This window comes from Lacerta agilis, chromosome 1 (assembly GCF_009819535.1).
Source record: "Lacerta agilis isolate rLacAgi1 chromosome 1, rLacAgi1.pri, whole genome shotgun sequence".
In the NCBI taxonomy this organism is placed as follows: domain Eukaryota; kingdom Metazoa; phylum Chordata; class Lepidosauria; order Squamata; family Lacertidae; genus Lacerta; species Lacerta agilis.
Genome location: NC_046312.1, coordinates 60720567 through 60745563, shown reverse-complemented (window position 1 = coordinate 60745563; position 24997 = coordinate 60720567). Strand labels below are relative to the sequence as shown.

The window sequence follows — 24997 nt, the reverse complement described above, 5'->3', positions numbered from 1 at the left end:
CACCAGCTCCAAATGAACGAAAATTTCAAGTTAAGCTTTGACTTGGTCTAGGAAGTGGTTTGTTGCTCCAGAGCTTGTGGGTAGGGGGAAGACGACTCCTCATGTGCAGATTTTTGTAATTTTTTCCTTGGTATTTTCCCTTCCCATGGCTTCCAAACTCAGCGGTGCTTTTTGGACTTCTCTTCCATACATACAAAAAGTCCCTTTGAAATGCTTTACATGCTGTTTTCCAAATATAAGATATAGCACTGTCGCTCTCTGCATAAGTTATTTTCCAGTCTTTGAGAATGTTATTAGGGGATGTCAGAAAAGAAATGTTGAAACTTGCCCAGACACTTTCCCCGCTTACAAATAAAAATACCATAGCAGGCTTTTTTTCTCCTCCTAGCTTATCACTTTTGTTTCCTTGTTTGATGCAGCAATATTTTAGGGTGCACTGCATGCAGTAACATTTCTTTCAGTGCCAATTATCTAGCTGAGCCCAACCATTAAGGTAATGAAGACTGCAATCCTATACACACTGTGTTCATTCAACACAATGGAACACATTGTGTTCATTCAACACAATGGAACTTGCTTCTGAGTATAGGTAGCCAGAACTGCACTGAGGACACTTGTTACGGAATTTATGTACATGTGCAATTTTAACAGATTTAGTCAAGGTTCTTCTAGGAGGAAGCAACAGAGAAAATAACATCTGAGCCTGCTATCCCATAAGCCAAAAGCAGGCAACTTACTTCTGTTATTACTTTGTAGGCACAATCCAGCCAAAATTAAGCAGCTTTATTTCAATGGGAGAAAGTTAAGCATGTGTTTAACCCTTTCCTTGATGTGAATGGCTAGATCAGTGTTTTTCAACCACTGTTCCGCGGCACACTAGTGTGCCGCGAGATGTTGCCTGGTGTGCCGTGGGGAAAATTGAAAAATTCCCTCGCGGGGGCTTGGGAACCGCCACCTTTTTGGGGTCTTCTGTCCCAGTTTGAGGCGGCGGCAGCGGAGGCGGCAGAGTCAGCTTCTTGAAATCCCCCATTCCTTCACAGCTCTCCTTCGCGGGATCCGCCATTTTAGCGGGCCCGGTTCTCAAAGCGTCCCCCCGCGGAAACCACCGCCGTCACACTTTGGTTCCGGGAAGGGAGTCACCGTCTTCGAGGGCTCGGCCTTTGCACGCGCCCTCCCGCGGGGGTAAGTGGGTCCCGAGTTTATATGTTCGCGTGTGTGCCTGTGCGCGCGCTCTGCTACCTAAAGGCTGGAAATCCACATGGCATTTTTATTATTACAAGCGAGGGGGAGAGAAGAATGGAGGGTCGGGAGCGATATGCCTCTGGATGCCAGCTGCTAGGAGAGAGCGCCGCCGCCTCACTCAGGTCGCCCTTGTGGGCTACCCTCGGGGGCACCCGGCTCACCGGTGGCTTTTGACTTGAATCAACAGGGCTCCTTGCTGTTCTTGCGGAGGGCTCCTGGTGGTGGGCATCCCGGTCAAACCCGTTTCCTTGCATGGCAGGGGTCAGACTAGATGGCCCCTCCGTCAGGACCCCTTCCAACTCTGCTGTTCTATGATATGGAGGGTGGTCACCTGAGAGACTGAGAAGGGCGCGGAAGGCTTTCCTGGCTGCCTTTGAAAGACCGTGTGTCTCTCTCTCTGTGTGTCTGTACAGGAAACCTGTGCACCCTTTGCCTGAGTGGAAATTTATTGGGCACGCTCAAACGACCTCTCCTTTTCACCTGGAGTAGCTCCCACAATGGGGCAGGTTTGCTTCACTTTGCAGGTGTTGTTGATTTTGTTTGAACCCTCAACGTTCTTGCAGCCTGCCTCTGTACTAGAAAGTCAGCCCACTTTCCCTCTGAGCCTCCTTTAGTATGTGTTGTTCAACTGTCACTAAAATGAGGACACAACTTTTGCAATACAGGGGCACGGTGAATACTTGCAGTGTGCAGATACCTACTTACCTGCTCTCATATGTGAAGCAGTTCTTAAAACGACTTGCCTTTAGCACATATGTATCTGAATAAAGAAGCACCCTGCTGCAGCACAGCAACATTTTCACATGTAAATGTGCCAGTGAGGAGAATCTGTGCCCCCACCTACTCCTTTTGTCTGGTGTTCCCCAGGCAAACAATCTAAACCAGGGGTCCCCACCATTTTGGGGCCTGGGGACACATTTGGAAATCTAAGAAGTGGTAATGAGCATGTTATAAGAACTTAATGTCTCAAATATATAAATAAAATGTACAAGGTAAACACGTACACAAATATATAAACCACATGTCTGGAAAAGTACAGGAAGACAGTCCTGAAACCATTTTGACTCTCCCAAACTGACCAAATGTTTCTCTGCGAGGAGGGAGAAAATGGAAAAACCTCCCCAAGTAATTATAAAATACTTTCTTTGTGTTTATTTGATTCCTATTCAAGAGAATTACTTTATATATAGTTAATATAGACACAGAGTTAATTTTTTTAACATTTTCTAATGGCGGTGTGCCTCGTGATTTTTTTCATGAAACAAGTGTGCCTTTGCCCAAAAAAGGTTGAAAAACACTGGGCTAGATCACATCCTGTGCGCTCTCGCTCTCTCTGTCTGTGTGTGTGTGTGTTGGTAAGGCTGCAATTAACAGATGTACCATATAAATTTAAAGCTTTTATTCAAACATTAAAATATGCTCACTAATTAATTCATAGAATTGATGATGGATTTTAGGCTTCTTCAAGGACTTGCAATTGAGGTCTTACAGGTGCTATGGTTTCCTTCTTCTGGCATCAGATTTGGTGAAAGAGAAACTGTTAGGTGGCTTCCTCACTGTTTGCATCCCAAGTTAGTAGACCTTTGGGGAGGCAAAGTTATTGCAGGTTTCTGTCTGACAAAAGGAACTACAAGGAATTATGTATTTTATGAAGTTGCTTTAGTTCCCGTGTTTTAGGCTGCGATCTTAACCACACTTGTTAAGCAATAAGACCCACTGAACACAGTAGGAGTCATTTCTGAGTAGTGTTGGAGGAGATGTTCAATTCAGGGTGCATTTAAAGCCGAATCTGTCAAATTCCCACTTCTGAAACAATATGCAATCCAAAACACAACTACCTTTCAAAATTTGCAATTATCTGAAATTTGTGATGCAGTTCTCCATTCAAACAATGCTTACAAAAATACATATATTAGGGGAGAGTGTATTTAAGAATGAAGGTATTAGTGAAAGTAGCATACAAAGATGCATTATGTTAGGGAAAACTGCTTGCCAAAAAATGTTTGCATTAGCCAGAGCTGCATATAAAAATGATGAATACTAAAATGATGACTCTCCACGAGGATCGTAAAACTGGAAAAACGAGACACTGGGAGAACCAAAATTGGCAGTTTCTTCCATCCCTACTTCTGAGTAAACATGTGCAGGAAATATGGTGATCATTTAATAGTGAATGGCTCATATGTGTTGAAAAATAAAATACTTGTGGATTTTTCTTCTTATAATTTTGAAAAGCAGCTACTGCTTCTTCTAAGCCACTCGCTTAAGAGAAACACTCCCACTCCTTTAGGGAACTACCTTAACATACGTTTTGCAATACGTGATCTTAAATTTAATAAAGTGCAATCTGATCCTCATTTGTATTTCCTCAGAAGTAATAAAATGAGGGTTTCCAGAATTGAAAGCTATGAAAACAAAACTATTTAGAGGCAGTCACAACCTACGGCCACAACATATTACTAACTTGAAACACAGCTAGGCCATTCCTTTTCTCAAATAAGGTTGAAGCTAGTTTTTTTTTGGGGGGGGGTGCATCAAAATGCAGTATTTCATAAGGAACAACAGGATGGATGTAGGATAGATATGGATTGTGGTTACACCACTTCCCAAAACAGTGGTGAGAGTGTGTACACAGCTGAAGTGCAAAATCCAGCCAAAAATAAACACTTTAAAGTCCCATTTGATTTCAGCAGGAAAATAAGCATGTGCTTAGATCAGTTACGTTTTTATCACTTGCAAAAACCTTTTCGTTTCATTACAATGCAACCAACTCACAACCACACCCATTACTATCTGCACAGCCATGTCAACTGCATTCCTCATTAGCATCATTTTCAATTATCTTTTTCAATTATATTTTCTGCAATATGCATAAGACCAAGCAGGAAATAGTACCATGTGAGCACAATTGTAAAATTGCAAGTGCCATTAGCCCATATTATTTAAAATATTCTGCTTAACTCAGGATAGTAAGTGAAGGCTTATTCAGCAGTGAAAGTTTTCCATACCTCACAATATGTGATTTGAAAAGAACAATTGAATTTAAAATGTTTTGCTCTGTTGTAGTTTCCAGGTATGGAATTGCTTTCCCTGAGAGTTAATCTATAGGCCCAAAGTCTATCTACATTATCTAACACCAAGGGATATACAAAATTAGATGTGTATCAATTAAATGTTCACAGGGCCAAAGGAATAGCCACTTATATTTTGGCAGACTGTTGACTTTGGGAGGTGAGGAGTCAATCCTGTGATGACATTCTACTCACTGTTTTTTGCTTGTTAAATGGCTAGATATCATCTATGCTTTGCATGAAAGTGAGCTCTAGAAGCCAAACAAAAGAACCTTTGGAATGATTGCCACAAACCACTTGGTGGTGAACCTTATAAAAAACCTCTGTACAACACACTTCATGGGAAAGATCCACAGCACAGAACATGCTTCTGAGGGATTTGAAATTTTCGGGTGTCCCACCGCAATGCTCCTAGACAGGTTTCAGAACTCACCTTTGTTGCTATTTGGTAGTTGGCTGGTTTGGCATGTCTTGAATCTGCCCAGAATGTTCCAGTGATACCTTCATAAAGTGATGTTACTACCCAAAGCAGTAGGGTTCAGCTACTTCCATTTGGAGAGCCACTGCCTTTCTTGAAATAAAGCTCAAAGGTCTGAAGGTCACCAAGGTAGAAAAATAATATTCTTGGGGGTGATGCATTTTGTGAACATCCAATAGCCAAGGAAAAAATATGGATCTAGTCTCTCTGAGTAAAATACTTTCCTGAATCATTCTGCTTCCAGGAATTCAGGTTAGCAACTCTCCCATATAATTTTTACAATAGTAAACAGGACTATAGTAAGGACTGAGTTAACTCTTTAATAACTACCAAGATTGAAGCCACATCCAAGTTCCAATGCAAACGATTAGCTAGAGCAGCACACAGCCTTGATAAAACAAATATTTAACATTTGTATAGCCCTTTCAAGTGTTCAAAGCATGTCACATGCATTAGTAGAGGTAATCCTTACAACAACTGTGTAAGGCAGGAGTGGGGAACTGGATCTGGCTAGCAGGCAAGCTCCTTTTATCCCTTACACCAGGCCAAATTTGACAGGTGGGCTCGGCTGCCCAGCATGCTGCTTGGAGATATTGCTGATCACTTGGTCATTGGCACTTCAAAGCACAAAGCACTGAGCAGGGCTTTTTGCAAGGAGCAAGTGTCTTGCAAAGGGACTTGCTTGGCTCTTGGTTTGTGACAAATGAGCTTGCAGGACAAATTGGGATCTGTGGCAGACCAAATTAGGCCCATAGGTCAGAGGTTCCCCACCCCTGCTGTAAGTTAAGTCTGTATTATTATCCTTTCTGTTACAGATGGGGAAATGAGGCCAAGAGAGAAGTCATGGCAGGTTCAACTGAGGACTGCCTACCAATAGCCACTATGTTAGTGTTATGATGTACCTAGTGTGGGACTCCCACACTAGAGTCCTCCCAGAGGCCCACACTGTTTCTAGAAGTTTCACCACAACCTTTTTGTTTAAGTAGGGTTTCTGGGTTATTCCAGATGGGGGACCTCATATCTCAAACAGGTCTTGAAGATCAATTTATTCCTGTGTGTGGCAAATTAGCATATGCACATGCACTCTTTTTCAGTCATAATATTCATTGCCATTTGTTCCTTTGCTATCCACATCAGTGGGTGGAGCTGGACAGAAAGCATCAGGACTGTGCTTTTCTGTCCTCACCTTGATCACTCCTCCCAAGTTCTCCATTAAACTTTGCCAGTTCTGCACATATTTTGTACCTGTGCACACACAGGCTTCCAGGAGGTATGCAAGAGCAAAGGTTACCAGCTTTATCCAGCCAGTTATTCTGTTGCAAAATGGAGGCTTGTGTTTTTTGAGGGGGAGAGGGTAGGCAATATTCATCTTCACTTTGTTTTGTAAGAGGTTTCGTGAAAGACCAAGATCATTAGCACCAACACCACCTTGTTTTAAAAGCCTGGTGTATGTACTGTGATTTTGATCTCCCTGGAAATTCCCCACACATACCATGTGGTGATTTTGAAAGAACAGGTTTTTTCTTTTCTTTTTTTGCTGAGCATGGATGTGGCAACAAATGGAAATAGGGTTCTTTCCTTTGATAATGGGAGCTGCTGGAAACAAAAGGGCCAGAGTGAGCATCTGAAAGTAAGGGTGAGCCCACCAAAACCTCCCCACACCACAACCTCCCCCCCCCCCCAGTACTAATGACCTTCCACACCAGCAGCCACTGCAGGTGTTCACAATACGGAAAAGCTGGGTTCAACATAAAAAAATAAAAAGTCAGTGTTGGTGCTGCAGAAAGAAAATAAAACGCTTGCGGGAAAACACCTATTCCACAATAAGCTCCCATCCAGAAGTGTCTGCAAGCAGTGTTTTATTCTGCATGCGTTGTACTTTTAATCAGATACACAATAGTCAGGAGAAAGCAGACCATGCAGCACAAGCCACTTTCCAATTAACCGGACAGCAGCTGCAGCTAACTTGGGAACCCCACTCCTTCTCAGGGGGTGCCTGCCTTGGCAATGCGCAATGCCTGTCTTTATCGGGATTGGGGCCATTCCGATGACTGCAGCTTCCAGGCCCTCCAGCTTGCAACCGGCCACTGGCGCGCCCTTTTAACTTCCCCAGCCTCCTTGCTGGAAGTGGAGCCGCCACTGTGCTCACCCGGAGCCTGCAGCCCAAGCCCGGGCGCACGAGCAAGCCTCTCCTCCTCGCGCCTCTCCCAGCGGAATCCCGGGCGAGCCGGAAGCTTCCGCGAGCAGCGGTGCGTCACGCAATGCGCACGCAACGCGCGGCTCTACCGTGGATCGAAGAAACCTAGCCCCCCCCCCCTCTAGCCGGGGCAGCCCCACTCTCTTCCCGAAGCCGCCCTCCGCCCCGCCCTCCCTGTCACTCAGCACCTCTTTCCCCGCCCGCCCACTGCTCCGCTTGCCAATAAAGGCCCGCTTTCTCCCCTCCCGCAGGACGTTGCCGAGATTTTTTTTTTTTTGGAAACGTGCGTGGAAATATTTGCATATTTATCAGGCCGAGGTTCTCTCTGCACCAATGCGGACGGGCGGCAGCGTCCTCCTCATTAGCATACACACCTCGTCGTTCTGCATAGCGCAGCAGCAAGCAGCGGCAGCCGCCGGCGCCGGGGTTGGCGAGGAGCGCACGCAGTAGCCGTCCGCATTGTGTGCAACCCTAGAAGGCGAAAGAAGGCGGGCAGGCTGCTGGCCAGGCGAAGCGCAGCGCAGCGGGCGGGCGAGCGAGCGAGCGCTGGAATGGCTGCAGGGTCCACCACTTCCTAGCGGGGAGACTGCGCTACACGCGGCGTCGGCGGCGTCAGGAGGGGAGCTCGGCGAGGCTGCCATGGCAGAGCCCAGCGGGGCGCGTCCTTACCTGCTCGCTTGAGAGATGATTGACAACGAGCTGCCGCCTCTCCATGGAGCGGGAAGGAAGGGGAGCCGCTGAAGCGTCGGGGGGATTTTGCTGAGGGGAAAGGAAAGAGGACTCGGCTGCTGCTGACGCGGAGCGCTGAGGTGGGCAGCCAGCCGGCCGCGATAGCAAGGACTCCGCTCAGGCGAAGAAGGGCCCGCGGAGAAGGAAGCGAGCGAGCGAGCGACTGACTGACTGGACTTGGCCCTTTCCCCCTCGACGGGGAGACCCCATCTCGGCGGTTCCCCGGGTTGCCCGAGCGACCCCGCGGGCAGGTCTTGGCGCCGAGGGCGGCTCTCGCGATGCGCTGCCTGCCGCTGCTCGGCTTCTTCGCCTGGGGCTTCGCGAGCTTGCCTGGGCCCAGCCGAGGAGCTTCCCCTCCTCCCTGCCCGCTTTCCTGCAGCTGCGATGGGGACGGCGGGGTGGACTGCTCCGGGAAAGGGCTCGCCGCCGTGCCCGAGAGACTCAGCGCCTTCACCCACACCTTGTAAGTCGGGCGGGGAAGGCGACTGGGGTGGGGTGGGGGGAGTTGGTGGTTGCGCTTGCCTTCACCTTGCCAAACAGGTTGTGTGCGCTTTCGCAGCCTGGCCTGAGAAGGTTGGGGGGGGGGGAGGCGGGAAGGAGCCTCTTTCTTTCTTTCCTTTCTTCTTTGCCCCAGGCCTGACTGCGAAGCTTTACCTGCGTGGAGATCGGCCCCGCTGTGGCGAATCGAGAGCTGCTGCGCGTACCCTTCGCCTACCTGGGAAGCGAGTCCCATTGAATTCAACGGGACTTGCTTTCGCGGAAGCGCGCGTGGGGTCGTGCAGATTAGATACGGGTTCCCCCCCTTTTTTTACACAGCCCTTTTTCCTGTGGGTGCTCCTTCAAAGTAAATTCAGTGGGGCTTCCTCGCAAGTAATTGTACTGTATTTAGGATGCCAGTGCTTAAATTGTATTCCGGATTCCGGTGTCTACTTAACTTGGCGCCAGGCAGCCTCACTGAACACCTCGAGACTTAGAATCGGGGTGTCGTTGTGTTTTCAGGACGGCTAAAGGGCTATTAAAAAAAAAAAAAGGTCGAACTTTTCCTACCATATCCGTGGGTATTCAGGTGGGAACGTCAGGTGAACGTTTCTGAGCGCTAGAGGGAAACGGTTGGTAGTTCACTAATTTTGCATTCATGAGCATAGGCTACAAGGATGTCATAACACACACACTTAACTCAAGTGTGTATGTGTGGTGTCAATCCTAGGCACCCTCTCTTACTGAACTTCCAAGTAAACATAGATATGGTTGGGCTGTAAATTCCAAGCCCTGTTTTACAAACCAGCAGGGAAGTTTTAATTGAATTGAGCCTAGCTACTGATTTGCCATGTCCCCCCCACTTTTTTTTTGCTGCTGTGTACACAATACTGGCTTAAAGCGCAGGTGGGTCATTCTTTCAATTCAAATGAAATCTGTGGCTGGTGGGCGGGAACGCATCAAAACACAGTATTTCATAAGGAACCAAAACACTGATACTGGATAGATACGGATCATGGATAACGTGTTGGGTGGGAGCACCCTGTGGATACGGAATGGGTGGGAGTGTAAACACAGCCTTAGCCTGATTCTCCAATTCTCAGCCTTTTAGCTTTTTCTAGCAGAACATAGGAAGTAGCCTTGTGCTGACTCCGACCATTGGTCCATTGAGCTGAGTATTCTCTACACTGACAGGCAGCAGCTCTCTGGGATTTCAGACAGAGTTCTCTCAGCCTTACCTGGAGACACCAGGGATTTGACCTGGGGCCTTCATGCAAAGCAGATGCTCTACCACTGCACTGTGGCTCTTGCAGAACAGAGGGATGGCCCTTGCAGCAGTCTTTGTTGATCTTCTGGTTAAGATCTGTGTGCTGAATAAAAGGGGGGGGGGGACAATAGCTCCCAGCTGCTAACTTTCTCACCCACATATATCTTGGAGAAGGGAAATACCAAGAGATTTATGGAGAGGTAAAAGTAGAGCTTAAGCACCTGTTAGTGACTGTGTCACATGAACAAAAGCAGTCTGCTAAATTTACAGGTATGCTCCCAAGCAGACTTGGTTTGGTTAAGGCAGAGCCAACATACAAATATTCTGGTGCTGCAATATTCAGGCATGTTGACTAATGACACCTGCCTTTCTGTATAAATCAGTTGATCCTGACAATATTACTGGGGCTTGGATTTGAAAACAGATGCAGTAAAACTGAGATTCCAATACAAATAATCCCAGCCTTTCTATCTAACAATGCCATTATAAGAAAAACTAAATACCTCAGAAAACAATGCTAGGTGTGTACTGCATCTAGGATTTCAAGGGTGTGGTGTTCTAAGGTGTGTGTGTGTTGTGTGTGTGTGTGTGTGGTTAATCACACCTGGTGCTGTGTATGCCGGCTGTCTTAAAAGCTCTGAGGAATTTCCTAAAATTGTTACGCTTTCAGTCCTAAAGCTTGCTTGAACATTCAAGTATCCAGTGCTTTAAAGGAAATTATAAGATATTCAGGGAGCACTGGAGCAAAGTGCTGTTTGGTTTCAAAAATAGTTGGAGGCTACATGCTGAATTTGTGAGTTGAGAAGATTTGAGGCAGACAAGAAGAATCAATAATTAATTTTGAAATGGATTATGTAGCAGAGTTGTATTGCTTAAAGGCCAAGAGAAGGTGGTGGGGATTAACATTACAAATAGCTGTGTATATGAAACCAAAGAGGATTAGGTAGGAGTGCATAAAGTAAGGATTATGAATATGAGAACAGGTTTGGAGTAAGATGAGGTAGCTAGCACAGGGCCGTGTCATTTTTAAAAAAATCATGAGTACTGTATACTTTAAACATGGAGAGAGGGGACAGGTACTTGTGCAGATACTCTCCGTTTTCATTATAATTATTACTGTTTTTCACTTAGTCACTGACTGCTATTTCCACAAAATAAAACAGATTGTACTTCAGATAGGAAATCTAGGCAGGGATGCATCAAGCATAAACACTTTTTTCAACTGGATATTGGCAAAATATTAAAGGATAAGTTTATACTTGCTTAGTTTGGCTTGTGCATTTGAGATGTTATGAGAGAGCTTGGATCTGCAATCTTATATACTAAGACCAAACTCATTCTGTGAGTGCCAGTTGATTTGGGTTATGCAGACCCAACAGTGCTACCCATAGGGGAACCCCCAGGTTTGCAAAAATGTACACAAAAAGTTAGGGAGAGGGGAAAACCCTAAAAGGGTGTTGGGATGGCAGAGCAGCTCAGTGGGGACTGAGCATTCTCAGTTACTATGGAATATTCTTTGTCTAGTGAATAAAAACAGAAAACTTGGACAGGACAAAGTGGAAAGTCCCGAGAAAGGACATGGCTGGGTGGGTAGCATGCTGCAGAGGAGCACTCCACACTGTTGCATTTTGTTGTAGGTGCTACTTGTACAGTTTGACACTTGAGTACTTGCAGCATGCAAGGGTCTCACAATTTGATGGTTTCAGAGTGATAGTATCTTTGAAATGTCTGGCTTAGAAAGTTGCAATGCTAAGCAAGGCTTCCCACAAATCTCATAATAGGGCATGTTGGGTGTGCCTCACCTTTCCATGAGGGGTTAACAGTGAAAAGCTATAATGAACACTTGCTTTGAGCTGCAGTCAGGTCTCGTATTACTGAAATTTCACTGCTCCCCCCCCCCCAAGAATATTGTGGTATACATACCAGTACATTTAGATCTTGTCCGCACCAAGCGGGCAGCATAAACGTCGCTGCCCCATGGGAATTTTAAAATACTGATTTTCTTAGCAGTATAGCCGTATCAGTTTCTGGATTAATATCTGTTCTAGCCCACTGCCAAAGATTATTACTATTATAACCGTTTTGCAGTTTTAGAACTTTGACATTCACTTTTAGTAGTTTCACTAGGCCAGGTGTGATGCAATAGACTACATCCAAACCATGATTTGGAGATTCATGAGTGTGTCACAAGTTTGTGTTGTTTACTCTCCTTCCACTTTCTTTTGTGAACACTCCAGTCCCTCCTTGACACCCTCCTGTTTAATCCTCTTTCCTCCACGAGCATGTTTGCCAAACTAACTATAGGTACTACAAACTATAGCTCTGGAAAACCAAGAAGTGGAGAAGGCGATCCTTAGGAGAGAATGTGAGATCGTGCGGGAACATTCCAGAGCCTTTAAAATATGGGTTTGAGGTGAAGGTTGCATTGTGTTTATGACATCTGAACTGGGCCAAAAATTTGTGTTGTGTTCAGAATGTATGCTGGACTTCTAACAGATATGGACACGTATTGTTTTCTTTTTCTTTTTCAAAGGAATAACTCAAATGGCTGCAAGGGGAAATGAGGGAAAGTGAATTGCATGTTAAGGTTATTATGAGCAAGTTGAGGGATTGAAAACCATTACATATTTAAATTAGCCTCGGAAATAAGGTCACAAAATTGCTACCAGCAACAATTTTACCAGCCCTTCTGCCCACACACATACGTTAATCATTTGTAGCATATCAGTGACCTAGAATAACAACTCTGATACTGCAATTGCTTATCTCCCAATTTATAAAAGGCTCCTTGCCTTGAGGTGATCCTTGCTGGCCACAAACAGGCAAATGGCTGTTTATAAACCGAATTATCTTAATATATTATTGTAAATGAAGTTATTTTGTTATAATATAAATTAATATTTGAAAATCAGTATAAAGAAGGGAAGCATAATAGTTAAGATAGATACAAATCGTACAGGCTGGCTGGCATTGGTGTTGTAGGAAAGAGAACAGTTTAATGGGACATGAAGATGCATGACTGGCAGTGATAGCAATTACTAAAAATGTACCCAAGAATCTCTTGGATTGCTTGGTTGCAGGAGACCTGGTTGCATTACCCAGAGTTTATTGAGATTATGACATTGCATTGTTGCGAAATAGGTGATGTTCAGCACATTGACTATGCTAACACAGTCAATTGTGTCTTTTGCCACAATTTTGCTAGCTTATACTAATGAGCATGCTTGTTTTCTCTTGCTCTTGAGGGTAGGACTCAGGCAAAGACTTCAAGTTACAAGAAAGGAGATTCCAGCTAAACATTAAAAAAAAAAACTTTCTGACAGTCAGAGCTGTTTGGCAGTCGAACACTCCCACGAGAGGTGGTGGACTCTCCTTCTTTGGAGGTTTTTAAGCAGAGGTTGGATAGCCACCTGTCATGGATGCTGTAGCTGAGATTTCTGCATTGCAAGGGGTTGTACTAGATGAGCCTTGGGTCCCTTCCAACTCTTAGATTCTATGATTCTATTATCATAATTCAGTTGAATTGATCACCATGATCATAACTATTACCTAAGGCAAGGAAAGCTTTTCTTACTGTATTTGTTTATTTTCTCCATGCTTCGCTTTGACCATGTTTTCCTTTTTATTCAGGTGAAAAGCCAGAGTGATGGCTTAAAATATTATAGCTCTTTGATGCTCAGTTGATATAAAAAGGAGATTGCCAACCACCTGCAGGCACTTAGTGTTTATTGTTTATTGGTGTGTATTCACCATGCCATTGCTTGAAGCCCACCTAAACGTAAAAGGACCCCTGACCATTAGGTCCAGTCGTGTCCGACTCTGGGGTTGCGGTGCTCATCTCGCTTTACTGGCCGAGGGAGCCGGCGTACAGCTTCCGGGTCATGTGGCCAGCATGACAAAGCCACTTCTGCTAAACCAGAGCAGCGCACGGAAATGCCGTTTACCTTCCCACCGGAGCAGTACCTATTTATCTACTTGCACTTTGATGTGCTTTTGAACTGCTAGGTTGGCAGGAGCTGAGACCGAGCAACGGGAGCTCACAGCAGGGATTCGAACTGCCGACCTTCAGATCAGCAAGCCCTAGGCTCTGTGGTTTAACCCACAGCGCCACACAGCGTCCCTTGAAGCCCACCTAAAGAGAGTCAAATACATAGGAGACACCATAGCGAGAGAGCATCACCCAACAAGAGTTTTAGAGCCTTCATGGAATTGATCCCATTCAGGATGATTGACTGACCTAGCATCTAGATACATTAGTTACCTTTTGAATAATAAAAAAAAACAGGAGTCAGTAGCCTCATCTGGAAGCAAGGAATAAAATAATCCATTTCTAGTAGACATTTTTCCTTGATAAGCATTATGGTAGGTTGCAGTTCTTTAACATTGTTCTTGCTTTCTTTAGTTTTTAGGATTCCTGTCAAACAAGATGTCTTGTGTGGTACTTCTAGTGCAGCTGTACAGGGCCTGGCCATGTTTATTTACATTGGTTTATATTTTCTCTCTCCTCATCCTATGTATAGTAAAACCACAATTGCTGTGTTCCATTTGGTTTGCTTCTTTCATACCAGTTGTCTTCATTTAGCTTCCCTCACTCTAGCCTCCATAATTTTCTTTCCGAAAATTTCCAAGAGGTTTATCTTTCAGAACAGTGCTATGCTCGGTTAAAATAGGTTAAATGGCAATTAGAAATGATGGCTACTGGTTAATATAAAATAAGTGAAGTCTTCATGCTTGGTTACTAACAATAGAAGAGACACAAACTTTCACCTGAAATTAATTAGGCTTCCATTTAAACATTATCTGGAATAGAGTGGAAAAATTCTTCCACCAATGAGACCTGTTTGTACAAGTTTTGTGTGTATTGGTTCTAGAGGGAATCTTAGTGGAGTATCTTCTTTGTGGAATGTATTTCATCAAGCATTTTTGTAGATGCCCACTTAAATGATAAGGAGTGTGCATAAGAGAATGGCATCTGTTTCATAGTGTTGCACAAGAACAGAATTATAAAGCCTTCTAGGTACAGTGCAATTTTTTTTTTCAATAAGAGAAGACTGGAGACTAAAACTGCCTCACTCTAGTTTTGGTTTGTGAAAAGAGTGGCATTACAGTCTTTATTTTCAGCAGTTAAGCTTTAGAAAAGACTTATTAGCTGCACTTTTTAATATGACCATAAATGTTTGTATTGATTCTGGGGTTTGTTTATGTTTGAAAGGTGTTTTTCAGTAACATGCAAGGCACTCTGTCTTTAATAAATATTCAGTGTATTTCCAACATAGTCATAAAGTTGGAGGGGTCCTGAGGATCATCTATTCCAAACCCCTGCAATGCAAGAATATGCAGCTGTCCCATATGGGGATTGAACCTGTGACCATGGTGTTATCAGCAGCATGCTTTAACCAACTTCTTTAGTTCATCTGGGTCTCGGATCTTTTTTAACAAAATGGTAAGAATTTTAAAGTGATTTGCAGTTGAAGAAAACCTGTGGGTGTGGTTTGAGGATTGCAGATCAGTGAACAAATTAAATTAACAAACAGAACCTTTAATTTAGAATGGATTTGACACTTAGTTTTGCTTTCCCCCCTGGAGCTCATTTTTGCAGGAAAGTTTTATTTCTGTTTGCTATGCGGAGGGTGTACTGAGACTGGTTTGCATTGTGGAGTGGTCGTGCATGAAAGTAAATCATTACATCTAGCACTCGTCAGTCTTCTAGGAAGTAACTGTTGTTAAATAATCAGGTTTAGCATATCTAACTTGGGGCTTCATGACTGTTTTTTAAATAATAGAATAGGGATCCTTTCAGAAGAATAAAAGTGTGTGCTGACAAAGTTGGGAGAGGGCATTGGTCTGCACTTCAGAGATGGTGGCTGATGACTTTAGTTTGCAGGGGGAAAGCCCATGAAAGATGTTTGACAAGTTCACTAGTCTCCAATGACAGTCTGCCAGTGTTTTGTTTGGCAAAAGTTCCTGAAATGGTAGGGTATTGGTGTAAGAAGTGGAGAGGTGAGATGCGGTCGAAGTGGTTTCTAGTCAGTATATGCTTGGGTGGAATGGAGATTATTACATGTTTTAATGCTTACGTGTACATAAAGAAGAGGTAGCTTATTCTGTGATAAGCCATTTTAGCATATAAGCAGCATACAAATTAATAAATAACAATGAAAAAATTAAAATCCTTACAGAGTAACTGTCCTCCAGTTTATTTAACTTGAGGACCTAGCTTTAATAGGGTTACCATATTTCAAAAAGTGAAAATCTGGACACAAAAGTTGTTGAGCTTTTTTTTTTTTTTTTAAATTGCCTATTTCAGCTATTTCCAATGACCGAATCCCACAGGATTCTTTTAAATGAATGTGCCTAGTTCTGTCTTTGGGTTATATTATATAGTTCAGCTAAAACATTTCTTTTCCTTTCATTCATGCATGCAGATGAAATTGGTTACTGATCAAGTGTTTCTGATGGGTTGCCTTGTCATTTTGCATTTGAACATAGTTTGGCTTGTCATGTTGCTGGAGGCAGTAATTATTGAATTGCACACTAGTTTGCATTAATTCAGTGACATGTACAGTGTGACTTGACAAAAGTTAATGTGAAAGTAGTTGGCAAAAGTCTGTGAAGTCCAGGCTGATTAAAAGTAGGTGCTATCTTGTGAACTATGCAAGCACTAGGAATGTTTCATTAAGCAGCTATGTTAATTTAGTAATGAATAAAGGTCAGAGGTTAATGACCCATGACATGGCTTGTTTACTAATGTTCTCGTTATGAAAATGTGTGAAACTGCCTGTTAGGAGAGGCTGATGCACCTCTTGTTGGGTCATTGACCACACTTCTGAATCATCTTTATGTGGCTTAAGTTACGGTTCATTAAGTATATTAACATCTGACTGCAATAATTAAAACATGCTGAGATGGCCTGTGGTGTACATGGTAAATCAGCTGATGTGAGGTTTCATATGTGCTTGGATCCTACAACAAATATTATTTTATGTGGAAGTTACCTATAACTCAACACTTTTGAACATCAGGCCTTCTGTGATGGTATGTACAGTTTGGTTATGATATTTAGACAGTTATGCGATCTCATCTGACAATTGGCTCACATTCAGTTCTAGTTGTGTTGATGCATGCACACTCAAGACAGATCCTTTTGACGATAAGCTTTCCCTCTACTTTTAGTTGCCTTTGAAATAATATTAAAAAAAACCTGGGGAAAATAATAGGAAAGATGCATGGTATTCCAGAATTCAAAACCACTTCTTATTTAGAACCACAACAAAACCCCATATTTTAAAAAGAACATAGCTTTAAATTGTTATGGTGTCATGGTAACATTGCAATATATAGTACAGACTACAGATGCATATCTGTGAGGCACATAACTTTGCTTTGACATATGTTTAAGGAAACAAAAAGAAAGGATCTGTTTTTGAACAGGTGATAGTGTTAGCATATTTCTCCCATTGATCTGAGCAAGCCATCTATGAAAGATGAACTTGTGTTTTTATTTTAATTTTTAAAAAAGTTGATCCCTTTTTGGAAATCTCCATTTGGTGTCGGTGTTTGTCTGCTGTGGATTATAGATCAATACCAGTTTGTTTTTAGTTGTGTCACAGTTGGCATGTCTGGTTATTCTGTTATTCATGAACATTAACGGGCTACCGCGGAGCAATATTGTTTAATACATTTCAGCAGCTGAAATTCTAGCTGAACTGTTAAACATGACACTTAAAATGTTGTGGGCATTTTGTGATTTACAGACATGGTTGCAGTTGGAAACTAAAACACTTTAAGCTTGTTAAGCACATCAGAGTATTTTTTTTATGTTGAGGCTGTGTAGATTTGTGCAAGGGATTATATATGACACTTTAAAAATTGATTTTTGAGGTTGCAGTCTTGACATTAATGGCAAATTGATTTCACTGAACTCAGTGAAATTATGCACACTGGTTGCACGGTAACCCAAATATCCTTGTATGTATAATTATAAATCTGGAAATTAACTATTTTGAAATGCACTAAAAGTATTTGGCTGAACTTCTCTTATTTCACAGAGGGACAGGGCAAGCAGAAAGCCCATTGGCTGAGCTGCTCCATTGTGGATTGTATAAAAGATTTTCCATATCTTTCTTCAGTCTAATACATCAACATGGCATCTTTTAAAATATGATTCGGTATTGGGAATGAATGGTGTTTGGAAGGAATGATCATACTTGGACAAAGGCTCCCAAGATGAATATGCACCCAGGAATGAGGGGAATGAATTAAAAAGGAGTATTGAGAATGGGCAAAGGACTGGAGAAGTGGATTGGTGGAGTAGTGATATTATATACATTATTCAGGAGGTGCATAAGAGGATAAGAGTTGGCATTGGTGTGAGATAACTAGCCAAAACGATGGCCACAGGCCTCTACTCTTACTGTAGCATATTACTATTTGAATAATGCAATTTCTACAACTGTTTTGAGGAGCTCAGTATTTAATGCTCTTTATCAGTGTTCTCGAAGCGACTGGCATGAGTTTGGCCAAACTGCGGGAGGCAGTGGAGGATAGGGGTGCCTGGCGTGCTCTAGTCCATGGGGTCACGAAGAGTCGGACACGACTGAACGACTGAACAACAACAACATTATATCAGTAATGCTGATCTGCAGTTTGGATTTAAAGACAATGGATGAGCTGAAGTTTTTCATATACTTCTGAAATGGTTTGTTTTAACAATTAACTTAGGGGTTTTTGTTGTTGTTGCATTCTATGTCTAGAGAAAGATTTCATAGTGTGAAAACATATCGGTCTTGTGTCTCCATGGGGGCTACAGAAAGGAAGCCAAGCAATATGGTTATTGTGGAATTAATTTATATTGCCTTTCCATTAACACACACAAAGAGGCTAATACCTCCTCCTTGCTAACATGCTTCCTTCTTGCTAACTCAACAAAATGGCATTTTTGCTACCATAAACCCTTAACAAAATATTTGAACTGTCAAGATCCTTGTTGTTAGTTGTACTGTATAGGTTTTGTTCTGTAACAAACTCATGAAGCAGGCCAAAACATGAGCATCATAGAGCCAGAATTTTAACATATATAAATGGTATTTAATTATGTTTAGGATATATGTATACTTATTAAAGTATAGCAACATAAACATATGGTATAGGATCTGAAATGTATGCATGTACCTTACAGATATATATTTAAGTGCATATAAACCTGGAACTCTGTAGGCCAGATGTTTGGTACCAGAGCGAGATTTCTGTAATTCACATCCTGCATTAATTGCAGAAAAGAGGTCCACATGTTGAAAGAGACCTCCTCCCTGTGCCCCCCATGATGTCTGCATGTTAAGGTGTGGATGCTTTGAGCTGGGGAAGCCTGCAACAGCCCTGTATGGGAGCTGGAACCATACCCAATTGGGGTACCAACTTCTGTGGAAGCTTCTGTGTACATGCTTCCCTGACTTAGACGTCCACACTCAATGCATTCATGTAAAAAGGTGACTGAGAGCCATGCGATCATGGAGGTGGACCGTGTGCATGGGTTTCCTTCACATGATTTAATGAATAAGGTGAACTTATGTGAGAGAAAGACGTATAAAGAGCTAGTGTGGTGCATTGGCTGCTATGTTAGGTTTCTTTGTAGGATGCCAGATTCAAACCTCCCTTCATTCAGCTGTGAAACGCATTGTATGGTAGATGGAAAGTCTTCCAGTTTATCCTTGTGTGTGAGGGACTAAGACAACTTACTAAGCTCCTTGGGAGAAGAATACATGACAATGTAATAAATACGACCATGTGCGCACACACAAAGAAAATGAAATTGAATAAAAAAAACAAATACAGCAACCACAGCAAATACCAGCAGGCGATAGAAACCTGCAATGTATTAGCATGTGGTTCCTTTCAGAAAATGCTGTGAAAAGATTGCCTGATCATATAGTTAATATGTTCTCCATTATAACCAGAACGTACTCAGTGGGAGTTGGTAAGGCACAGTACAGTTCTGGGCATTTGAGACTTGTGTTCTTTGAATTAATTTCAAATTCCTGTGACCTCTATGGAGAATCTTGCCTGTTGAGATCATAATCTCATGCTTGGGTATTATGACGTGAAGTGAGGACACTATTCTAACAGAAGAATGCAGCAGCTGGCAACTTGGAACTGGGATGCGTTTCCTATCTCCCTTTATTTGGTCTCACTCCTGTTGGTGTTAACAAGTTTGATTTATTTTTTTATTAAGCTTGTGGTAATGTTGACAAAACTGTTAATATTTTACAGAACTAGCATTATGAGAGAGCTATGTTTGTACTAATCTGCTGATGTAACAGTGTTGAACATTGGTTCTAGATTCAGGTAGGTAGCCGTGTTGGTCTGACGCAGTCAAAATAATAATAATAAAAAATGTCCAGTAGCACCTTAGAGACCAACTAAGTTTGTTCTTGGTATAAGCTTTCATATGCATGCACACTTCTTCAGATACACTGAAACAGAAGTCACCAGACCCTTATATAAAGTGGGAGGGTGGGGTGGGGTTTTTCTCAGAAGGGTAGTAGGAAATGGGCAATTGACTCAATGGGTATGGTAAACCTGTGGACGACTGTTGTTGTTGTTTAGTCGTTTAGTCGTGTCCGACTCTTTGTGACCCCATGGACCAGAGCACGCCAGGCACTCCTGTCTTCCACTGCCTCCCACAGTTTGGTCAGATGTGTGTTGGTAGCTTCGAGAACACTGTCCAGCCACCTCGTCCTCTGTCGTCCCCTTCTCCTTGTGCCCTCCATCTTTCCCAACATCAGGGTCTTTTCCAGGGAGTCTTCTCTTCTCATGAGGTGGCCAAAGTATTGGAGCCTCAGCTTCAGGATCTGTCCTTCCAGTGAGCACTCAGGGCTGATTTCCTTAAGAGTGGTTAGGTTTGATCTTCTTGCAGTCCATGGGACTCTCAAGAGTCTCCTCCAGCACCATAATTCAAAAGCATCAATTCTTCGGCGATCAGCCTTCTTTATGGTCCAGCTCTCACTTCCATACATCACTACTGGGGAAACCATAGCTTTAACTATACAGACTTTTGTCGGCAAGGTGATGTCTCAGCTTTTTAAGATGCTGTCTAGGTTTGTCATTGCTTTTCTCCCAAGAAGCAGGTGTCTTTTAATTTCGTGACTGCTGTCACCATCTGCAGTGATCATGGAACCCAAGACAGTAAAAACAGTGGACAACTGTTAACAACTGCAATTAGAATAATAGAATCATAGAGTTGGAAGAGACCACAAGGGCCATCCAGTCCAACCCCCTGCCAAGCAGGAATTAGTCAGAAAAAGCATAGTATGTAGATGACCAAACACAGGTTTAGCATGTGTAGTGAGAGAAGAATCCAATATCTCTATTAAAACCAGGTCTCTGCATAGTTTTCAGTTTAGTAATAAGTTGTAATTCAGCAATGTTCAGTGTTGAACATTGTGTGAGTATATATGTGTGTGAGAGATGTTTTGAAATATTGTTTTACTTTTTACAGTGCATAGACTTGTTTTTTGAGCAGAAACCAGAAGATAAACTTGGGCCATCTCAACATTCTTTTAGAATGGTATCTGGACACAGAACCAATGCATGAACATTGCTCAAGATACCTTTTAAAATTCTAGCATTGCATCTGTTCACTTTTTGTTTGAAAACTTTCCTTTGACTTTAATGACAAATTAAGTTCCATCAGCTAAAGACAATGAATACTAATAACTGAAAGAATACCATGGGTGAAGTAGTTAAATTATTAACTATAATGTTACTAGCAGAAGACCTTCTTATAGACAAAATATTTTACAAGTTCAACTATAAAATATGAATTAAAGGTAAAGGTACCCCTGACCATTAGGTCCAGTCGCGGATTACTCTTGGGTTGCACGCTCATCTTGCTTTACAGGCTGAGGGAGCCTGTGTTTGTCCGCAGACAGCTTCCGGGTCATGTGGCCAGCATGACTAAGCTGCTTCTGGCGAACCAGAGCAGCGCACTGAAACGCCGTTTACCTTCCCACAGGAGCGGTACCTATGTATCTACTTGCTGACGTGCTTTCGAACTGCTAGGTGGGCAGGAGCTAGGACCAAACAACGGGAGCTCACCCCGTTGTGGGGATTCGAACCGCTGACCTTCTGATCGGCAAGCCCTAGGCTCTGTGGTTTAGACCACAGCACCACCCACATCCCAAAATATGAATTACTGCCCGTGAAATTGATCCAGTGGCAGAGGAGGATCTAAAGTAGCAGTGACGAAGTAGGAATTGTCATCTCTGTGTTTGACAGTGGTGGAGAAGGCAAGGGAGGGAACTGAAAATACAACAGCCAGCCTCACAATGCCTTTGGACAAACCTATGGAGGAGCTGCTGTGGATAAACTGTCAACCTGTCTCAAAAAGGATATGTCAGGGCTGGGAAAGGCAGATTAAAATGGTGAAGGTGCTGTTGCTCCTTCCTAATAAACAAAAAGGTAAAGGGTGAAGGCCTGTTTTGTTTAGTGGAGGGAAGAGAGGGGTCTAGAGGTTTAGAAAATGATTGTGGAGTGAGCTGCCTCTCCCAGTGAACTGTAACTTGAGGTCACTCAGTGAAACTGATTGGCAGTAGACTGAGGGCCAGCAAAGCAATTCACACAACACATAACTCAAGTATTAAATTAGATGTTGCAAGATGAGATAGCTGCACACATTAGGTGATTTTAAAGAACGTTAATACAAATTCATGGAAGATAGCTCTAATAGCTAATAAATTGTCTAGTGGCACCTTATAGACCAAGTAAGTTTGTTCTGGTATAAGCTTTTGTGTGTGAAGAAGTGTGCATGCAGATGAAAGCTTATACCAGAACAAACTTTGTTGGTCTATAAGTTGCTACTAGACATTTTTTTAAAAAATTTATTTCGACTGCGTCAGACCAACATGGCTACCTACCTGAAGCTCTAATAGCTGTGAGAGTAAATAGAGAGAGCCTCCCTATTAAGAGGCAGTGAACTTTTCAGATTTTCAGTTAGCAGCAGTGGGGAGTAGAAAATAGTGGAAGATGGCTGGTGGCACTCATGCCCAGCTTGTGCAGAGGCATATTGTTGGGGCACTGTTGGAAATAAACTGCTGGACCCTTAAATTCTTAATCAGATGAATAAATAAATGTTAATGTGAGTGTGAGAATTCTTTTCTGATCAGATTCCTTTATTGGAGAAGAGTTATGGACTATGTTCTAAGAGACTTGGGTTAAGGTTCTTAAGTTTGTCATGGACTTGCTTTGGCTGTAACAGTGTAACTTGGCCTTAGAACCACATTTAAAATGTTGAAATGTTGCATCATTATATCACAGTGATAGTGTAAAGTCCAAGGAATATGGTCTTCCATCTTGTGAAAAGAAGTATCAGTGTAGGAAATCTTTAATCCTATACTGCAGCCTTCATGTCCCTGTGGATTGTATGAGATGCCCTTTCTAGGCGTGAAGCATAGGAATTATAAATTGATACAAACTGTGTCTAATTATATTTGAGGGAAACTTTGGAGTGCTTATGAGATGGAGCTAAGTACTTAGAAAAAATCAGGAAATCTGATGGAGTTCGTTCAGATGTGGTGGCAGTAAGGAAATAGGCATATATTCATGCACTCTCACTGTAAAAACATATTATGGTCTTTGTGGTTATTCGAACATTTGTTAGGGATACATCATTTCAGTGTTTCTGTTATCTGCATGTTTGGGTTATTTTTCTCTTGTGAGTCATGATAATGGTCCTCTGCTTGTTTTAATGTTGCACATGCATTTATTTGTGATATTCAGTGTTGCCCTTGTATCCACTGAACATACAGTTTACCTGCCATTGAAACAACAAAATGTATAAGCATAGGTTAGGAATTGGAAGGACAGGGAACCTAATTCCATGAACCTGAAAGTGCAATAACTTGGTTTGTGTTCAACTACTCGCTCCCCCATTGTCATGGCAAACCAATATTGAAACAGGGGAGTTGCAAGAGCCAGTTTGTGATATGTCATCGGAATTCAAAGAAAACGAAAATGTTGAGCTGGCACAAGTCCCCCTTTAAAACAAATTTTAAAGCCTGACCCTCCTCTTAGTAAAAGGCTATCTATCTAAACTCCAGACATATTACTGTTAGCAATCTTTTAAGAACTGGCATTTTGCACTTTTCAGCTAGAGTTTGTCGTATTTTATGTTATAAAAATTCCTTAGTGTCTGCACCACTAATGTGTGTGTTTGTGTGCCAAATAAGGAAGGTTTCTCCTCAGGAGACCATAACAAGATCTCTTCCCCCCCCCCTCGTGTGTGTGTGTGTGTGTGTGTGTGTGTAAACCTGTGCAGTGCATGCTCCTCTTGCTTTCAGCTTATATGTACCAGCTTGAGGTGAGCAGGCATTCTGATTATTTTCCGGTTCCTGTGACTGTGTGCCATTTTTCTTCTCAGCACTGCACTTAACATAAGATGCGGTGTACTTGGAATAGCTCTACACTCGCTCTGATGATGATTTTCAAGAGCTAAAATGTAACAGTATTCCAGTTGCAAATACCTACACAAAAATAGTGTGTGCCAGTTTCAGAAATGTAGGCTTCTTTCCCCCTTTTAAATACAAGAAAACAGGCATGTAATGCCTCATTGAAAGATGCCAGTGGGGGGTGCTTTGTGTAGGTCTTAATTAAGGGCTTTGAAAGTTCCAACAAAGGGAAAAAGAAAATGCTGCAGGTTATTGTTATTCCACCCCATTGGCTCGGCTAGCTGACTACCCATTGGTGCATTTTGTCCATTTTGAAACCGAATGGCACTTTTGTTCATGGTTAACAGAGGTGAAAGAAGCCAATTATTGGCAGTCTTTTCCACAGGGAAGCTGCAGACTGATTTAACCAAAGGCAAGTATGCACTTTTCCACAAACCAGGCTGTTTGTCTTTCTTTGGCACTGGATGAAATGGGAGCTTTTCCTCAACTTACATGCAGCTATAGCTGGGTGTAAAACCATTTCAGTATTTCAGGTACCACTTTTTGCACAAATAGAAACTGCTTGTTTTCCGCTTGCTGCAGGTGCTTGGATGAATGCAGTTGGTTTCACCATAGGATTCACACAATACATTCCACTCAATCTTTGCCCCTCCTGGCTAGTAACAGCTAGTCACAAGAGACTAACTGACTTTTATTAGCAGGAATATCAATGCCATTTTGGGGGGGGGGGTCAGGGTTTGGGAAAGTGATCATGTTGAAGATGCTACCTTTAGACCCTGTTGAGTTAATGCTAATGGGGGACTTTGTGGATCAGCTAGTTGCTGAAATGCTGTGTTGGCTGGGATCTCATATATTTCCCTACCCACTATAGTAGACTTGTAGTCTTGAGGTCTTCTTGGCCCCACAGCATTGATGCTATATCCTTGGGTGGTGCCTGCAGACTGGAGTGTCTCTTATCTGCTCTGTTGCTTCACCAGCAGCACCGACTAGTGGAAGTACCGGTATGGTATGATCATTCATGCCCTGATAACCTCCAGATTGAATTACTAGAATGCATTGTATATGTACTGTCTTGAAAATCGTCCAGAAGCTTCA

At 42.7% G+C, this 24997-nt stretch overlaps 1 protein-coding gene across 1 annotated transcript in view; it reads left to right on the top strand.

Annotated features, from left to right (window-relative positions):
- The first annotated feature begins 7561 nt into the window (after positions 1–7561).
- Positions 7562–24997, top strand: part of LGR4 (leucine rich repeat containing G protein-coupled receptor 4) — an 82880-nt gene continuing 65444 nt past the window's right edge. The window contains exon 1 of the mRNA XM_033151119.1: positions 7562–8180. Coding sequence (XP_033007010.1) covers positions 7996–8180 — 185 coding nt within the window. The 5' untranslated portion in view covers positions 7562–7995. The remainder of the gene's footprint in view (positions 8181–24997) is intronic.